This window comes from Delphinapterus leucas, chromosome X (assembly GCF_059928025.1).
Source record: "Delphinapterus leucas isolate spDelLeu-1000000601 "Yukka" chromosome X, BTC_Dleu_Yukka2, whole genome shotgun sequence".
Lineage (NCBI taxonomy): Eukaryota > Metazoa > Chordata > Mammalia > Artiodactyla > Monodontidae > Delphinapterus > Delphinapterus leucas.
In genome coordinates this window covers 4,299,733-4,306,343 of record NC_143150.1, presented here as the reverse complement: position 1 = coordinate 4,306,343, position 6,611 = coordinate 4,299,733, and the positions used below count along the sequence as shown (strand labels likewise).

Genomic DNA, 6,611 nt, shown 5'->3' with positions numbered 1-6,611 from the left:
GAGTGGCAGTCCAAGAGAAGGGCTTTATCCCCCGTTTTACTTTTTCCCAGAGCAGCCTCGAAGCTCCCGCAGCCAGGGCGCCAGGCAGCAGGGAAGGGGACGCGCTCTCACTCTCGCTTGCCCCAGAGTTGGGGGCAAGCGGCCACCATCTACCTCTTCTCACTCCCAGAGTACATACACGATCCCTGCTCCCAGAGCCTGACGTAGGGGCCATCTCCTCAAGGAAAACACAAGTCGGGGACCGGATTGAGTGCCACCCGCTGCTGCTGCTAAGGGAGCCAACCAGCTCCTGCCAGGCACCAGAGTGGGAATAAATTCCCTAGAGACTGCTGCCCAGATTGGGGATGGAAGCCCCCAGCAGCTGTCCCCTGCTTTCCGCGGAGTATAGAAGGCTTTGAAAAGGCAAAACACTGGGATGGGATGAACCCTCTCAAGGAGACTGCAGAGGCGAATGCCTAGGGTCCAAGGGGCCACTGGCCACTCCTCATGCTCTGCTGGGGGCTTCAGACAAGCTTGGGTTGGCACTGGACCCCCAAGAGGGACCCTATAGCCCCGCTCTGCAATCTCCAGCGCTTTGCCAGGTGTTTGCGTAAGAGAGGGAGGGAGAACTTGCTAGAAACGGATGCGCAGTGGCTGGTGGGGGAGGAGGTGGATTCTGAGCTGGTCACGACACAGGGTACCTGGGGGATGTGGTGGGAGGCGGAGCGGCTAGAGGGGAAGCACATACAAGGCAGCCGGAAGCAAGACGACACCTCGATGTGGATTTGTCCACAAAGAGTTGGAGATCAAAGCGGGGGTGATCAGGGAGCTCTGATTGGTCGGGGGGAGGGATTTGGGGTGGGGCTAGGCGCCTCTTGAGGCTTTAAAAGCTCATCGGAGAGGGGCGGGAATGCTGTCATTTGCTCTCCGACTCTCGGAGGGGTGGCAGCGTTCCTGAAGCTCCTGGCGACAGAGCAGGTGTTCGCTGTCCAGACCCGGCTGGGAGGACCTAACGGTCTCCAGCAGCAACATGAGGCCTACCCCGGCAGTTCCCAGCCCATACGGCTGTGTTGGCTGTAAACTGCCGCAGCCAGACTACCCACCGGCTCTAATCATCTTTATGTTCTGCGCAATGGTCATCACCATAGTCGTAGACCTGATCGGCAACTCCATGGTCATTTTGGCTGTGTCAAAGAACAAGAAGCTCCGAAATTCTGGTAAGACCCCTTTCCTTCTCCCTACCCACCGTGCAGCCACTTGCAACCCCTACCTAGGGTGTTAGTTTGGGCTCCTGCAATAGGGAACCCGTGGATGGGTCCTGCTCCCCATTTCCCTGCGAGCCTGAGTGATGATGTTCTGCCGGGGGGGGGGTGCCCATAAACTCAGAGCTTCTCCAGGCTGCGGAGGTTCGGAGAAGCTCTGGGCAACCAAGTGCAAATCCCCGTCCCTGCGGTGCGCGGCACACCGCCGAGCCCGGCCCCGTCGGGAACCTGATGCAGAGGGAGCCGGCACCCGAGCGGAGAGTCCGGCGGCCGCCCGGGGACAGCACGCCGAGCCGGACGCCGCAGAGGTGGCCGCGCCGAGGCAGCGCGGGAGGAATTAACGCGGAGGGAGCAGCGGGGTTGCTACCCGCTCCGGTAAAGTTAAGTTCTCGGCGGCTGAGGCGGCGCTTGCCGGAGCGCAGCGCGGCGGCCGAGCCCAAGCCCGGCCGAGCCCCCGCTCGCCGCAGCCCTGTGACTCCAGGGTGGCTCCCGGGCAGCTCCCGGGCGGCGGAGCGCAGACCCCCGCGCCTGAGTGTGAAGCAGGGCGGTCTGAGCCCGCCAGAGCCGAGCTCCGTCCGCCCGTCCCAGGGCGCACGGCGGAGAGAGGCGAGCGGCCGGCTGGGCGCAGCAGGCGGTGGCAGCGACGGCGGCGGCGGCGGCGGCGGCGGAGACCCCGAAGTCCGTAAGCGGGGTACCGGGGGTCGCAGGGCGGGGCGGCGGAAAGGTTCGGGAGCTCGGCGTCCCGGGGGCATAGAAGACGGTAGAACCGGTGAGGATCGCGGGAGGGCTGCAGGAGAGCTCAGAGGGGATGGTGGGGGGCGCAAGGGAGACCGCAGAGCGCGCGGACGTGGGACGAGGTGGGGCGGCGAGCGAGACTCCCCTCGCGGCCTGCCAGTGCCAAGGGGAGGGGGCCGGCTGCGAGCGGGCCTGGGGGACGGTGCTGGAGGCTGCAGGGCGCTGCGCCCCTTGTCGGGGGCGGGGGCGGGGGCGGCAGACGCTGCGGAGCCTTGAGCCGCCTTTGCAGGTTGGGCGGGAGAGGGCTCGAGAGGGGAGGTGGGGGAGGGGCCAAGGGGCCCAAACTCCCAGCTCGGGCCCCGGATGGGAAGGGGCGGCGCCCAGGGCCTCCGCGGCCTGGATCCCGGCCGGCTGGGGCCGGAGGGCAGAGGGGAGCGAGGGGGCGGGGTCTGAGGGGGTCGGGCACCCACAGGACCCGGGCGGGCGGGGTGCCGGGGAGTGGAGGCCGCCACTCTCTGGGGGATTACTTTGCTTGGACGAGGAATCACAAACACCACAGAAGTTTCCAAATGCAGTGACGGGCACACAGTCATTAAAAGTTTTCTTTTAAACTCTTGATGGGTGTGTCTGATTTCTCCTCGGTCCCCCGGAGACGTGGGGCCGCACACTTGGATCTCACGTGCTCTCCAGCAGTGCGGTCCCAAGGGGCCCAACCCCGGAGCCCCCGGGGGGTGGGGCACCTGCAAATTCCATTTTCTCTTTTTTCCTTTTCTCCTAAACCTTCCTTTCCTTCCATAATTCAAATGAAGGTTTTTAGCGTTGTTGTGGTTTTGTTTTTAAGCCTTTGCCCTCTCTCTTCTCCTCTTTTCTTCTCCGAATTCATTACTTTGAGGGAAAACCCTAGAAAGAACCTCTTGGGTAGAAAGCGCCGAGGCCTCGCCTTGGCAGTGCTGGCGGAAGGAAGCAGAACGAGCCGTTCCTTTGCCCTTTTAAAAGTGCTCATTTTCTCCCAGTCCGAGATGAAGTGCAATATTTTGCCAAACCAATGCTAATTAGCAATGAGGTGTTTCCAGAGAAAGGGCTCCGCATCTGCACTTGGCCTTGCAGGTTTTACAAACAGCGTTCCTACCGCCGCCCTACAAAACAGGAGTGCCCCCCCCCCCCACCACCGGCACTTTCCTGTTTAGCCCGCAGGCTCCAGTAAAGCCCGGAACCGGGGGCCTGGAACCAGTGTGCAGGGCGGCGAACGTGCTGGTGCCCGGCTCTGCTCGGGGACCCGCGTGAAGCAAGCAATTCTGCTAATCCTTGCAGGGATTTTCCTGATTTTTTTCCCTCTTTGCTCACTTTCTCAGACTAAATTTTACAGGGCCTCTCCCCACCCTCAGTTTTTACTCTTAGGTTACCTCGGAAATGGTAAGTATTTACTGGGCTAAGTCTTAGATTATTGTCTGATCCCGCTGGGAAAGACCGCTTAAGAAAACGACATGCCCTTTCTCGGACAGTTCTCTTTAGACATGTTTGCGTTGTAAATGCGATGGTAAGTTAGAGAAGGCAGAGGGCTAATTTTTTTTTCGGGGTTGGGGGAGGTTGAGGCTTCCTGACAGTCCTCCAATCTCTCCACCCACCCCAGTCCGTACCCTCCAGCCTGTTTCCGACAGACAGCTCCATCCAGCTCCCCTCTACTCCCTCCCTCCCCCCACCCGTACTCCGCCAAAACTTCGCGTTTTGTTTTTGTTCAAAATGATGGCCACAGGTCTGTGTGTGTGGGAGTGTGAAGGGCTCCCCAACGGGCTTTCGTGTTTACTGCTTTCTGACTTCACTTTTCTCCCAAAGCAGAGATGATGTTGTTTGAAAGGAAAAAAAGGTTGTCAAAGGACAGGTCCCCCAAACCTGCTTGTGCATCAGAATCATCTGGGACATGCTTGTAACTAAAAATAAAAACACAACTGTATTTCTTGAAAAGAATTCTAGAAGTCTAAATTGTCACAACCCCAGCTGGCCTTTTCCTCCAGCTTATATTTGTAGATTTCCAAATGTAACTATTTATTCTTCTCTGTCTTCCTTCCCCGCCCCCGCCCCCGCCCCCACCCCCACCCCCACCCCCGCCCCGCCCTGCTCCGCCCTGCCCCAATATGCTTTTCAGGCAACATCTTCGTGGTTAGCCTCTCTGTGGCTGATATGCTGGTGGCCATCTACCCCTATCCTCTGATGCTGCATGCCATGGCCATTGGTGGCTGGGATCTGAGCCAGTTACAGTGCCAGATGGTTGGATTCATCACAGGGCTGAGTGTGGTCGGTTCTATCTTCAATATTGTGGCAATTGCCATCAACCGTTACTGCTACATATGTCACAGCCTCCAGTATGAGCGCATCTTCAGTGTGCGCAATACCTGCATTTACCTGGTTGTCACCTGGATCATGACTGTCCTGGCTGTCCTGCCCAACATGTACATTGGCACCATCGAGTATGATCCTCGCACCTACACCTGCATCTTCAACTATCTGAACAACTCTGCCTTTGCTGTGACCATCGTCTGCATCCACTTTGTCCTCCCTCTGCTCATAGTGGGTTTCTGCTACGTGAGGATCTGGACCAAAGTGCTGGCAGTCCGTGACCAGGCTGGGCAGAATCCTGACAACCAGCTCGCTGAGGTTCGCAATTTTCTAACCATGTTTGTGATCTTCCTCCTCTTTGCAGGGTGCTGGTGCCCTATCAACGTGCTCACTGTCTTGGTGGCTGTCAGTCCAAAGGAGATGGCAGGCAAGGTCCCCAACTGGCTTTATCTTGCAGCCTACTTCGTAGCCTACTTCAACAGCTGCCTCAATGCTGTGATCTATGGTCTCCTCAATGAGAATTTCCGAAGGGAATACTTTACCATCTTCCATGCTATGCGGCATCCTATCCAGTTCTTCTCTGGCCTCATCACTGATGTTCGGGAAATGTGGGAGGCCCGAGCCTTCGCCCGCGCCCGTGCCCGCGCCCGCGCCCGCACCCGTGACCAAGCCCGCGAACAAGCCAGTGAACAAGACCATGCCCGTGCCCGTGCTGCTGTGGAGGAAATGCCGATGAATGTCCGAAATGTTCCACTACCTGGTGATGCTGCAGCTGGCCGACCTGAGTGTGCCTCCAGCCACCCCAGGCCAGCCTCCGGCCACCCCAGGCCAGCCTCCGGCCACTCCAGGTCTGCCTCTGCCCACCGCACATCTGCCCCTGGTCACCATAAGTCTGTCTTTAGTCACTCCAGGCCTGCCTCTGGCCACCCTAAATCTGCCTCTGGCCACTCCAAGTCTGCCTCTGGTTACCCCAAATCTGCCACTGTCTACCCTAAGCCTGCCTCTGTCCACTTCAAGGCTGACTCTGTCCATTTCAAGCCTGCCTCTAGCCACCCCAAGCCTGTCACTGGCTACCACGTCCCTGCTGGCAGCCACTCCAAGGCTACCTTCAGCCCTGCCACCAGCTGCCCTAAACCCACCACTGGCCACACCAAGCCTGCTACCACCCACCCCGAGCCTGCCGACTATCCCGAGCCCGTTGCCACCAGCCACCTGGAGCCTGCCATCGCCGGCCAGCCCGAGCCCACTGCTGCTGGCCACCTGGAGTGTGACATCACTGACCTCCCTGAGCCCGCCTCCAACCCTGCCACTGAGTCCCCCAAGCCTGTTGCCAGCCCCCTGGAGCCTGCTGCTGCCGCTGCCCCTGTTGACCCCTTTGTGGTCACCATTGCCACCAATGATTACCAGGAGGTTGTGGTTATTGATGTTGAAGCTGATTCTGATGAAGTGGCTGTGTGATCTTAGGGGTGGCCAAGCAGTGGTCCACTTTTAAGGTTGGCTAGCATATGTAATACAAAGTGAGATATCTTAGTGCATCTACACACAGACACATGCAGACACTGACAGTGTAAGCTACACCTACTTTTCAGGCATATTCCTCCTTTCCATTATGTACTCTGCAAAAGTGTGAGTGTGTGTGTGTGTGTGTGTGTGTGTGCTTGCTCCTTTAGAGACCAGATTCCCCTCAAGTTTGACTTCTGTTGTTCTGAGCCTCCCTTTCCTCCTGTGGTTGACTGTGAGCCCACAGTGATCCTTGAACTTGTAGACTTTGGTTTTTCCCCACTCCTGTGTAACTGTTTCTCCCCACTCCTCATTTCCTTCTCCTTGTTCCTGCTTTCTTCTCCCATTCCTCGAGGGGGGTGGGGGGGGAGGAGCGCATGCGCAATGGTAAAGGTGCGCTGTGGTAAAGCCTTCTGTAAAGTGAATGTGACCGCAGAGCTTTATGTGTTTAAGTATTTATTGTACATTTAACGGCAGTAAGAAAGGCAATTGCGATAAAGTACAAGTACTTGAAACAGTTTCCTTTCTAAATTCCAGCAACAAAATATGACCCCACCTGAAGAACACAATTTACTGAGCTCTTATTAAAATAAATATTTATGCCTATGAGATCAAATGGCAAAAGGAAAGATATTGCCGCACCAAATACATTGGTGCTGATTTTCGTAGTCAAACACGAATGCAAATGATATGTGTTGACCTTATTCGTAGTTACTTTACCTTTTATAGTATTTGCCAGGATTTTCTTTCACTTAGTTCCTTAAAAACAAATCTATCCATAAACTGGTTTCTCCCCACATC

At 57.1% G+C, this 6,611-nt stretch overlaps 1 protein-coding gene across 1 annotated transcript; it reads left to right on the top strand.

Annotated features, from left to right (window-relative positions):
• Positions 1-823: 823 nt before the first annotated feature.
• Positions 824-5,768, top strand: GPR50 (G protein-coupled receptor 50). The gene is made up of 2 exons (XM_022561143.2): positions 824-1,196; positions 4,120-5,768. Exons 1-2 carry the CDS (start codon positions 1,010-1,012, stop codon positions 5,766-5,768), a joined length of 1,836 nt encoding a protein of 611 aa, XP_022416851.1. The 5' UTR covers positions 824-1,009.
• The last annotated feature ends 843 nt before the right edge of the window (positions 5,769-6,611 follow it).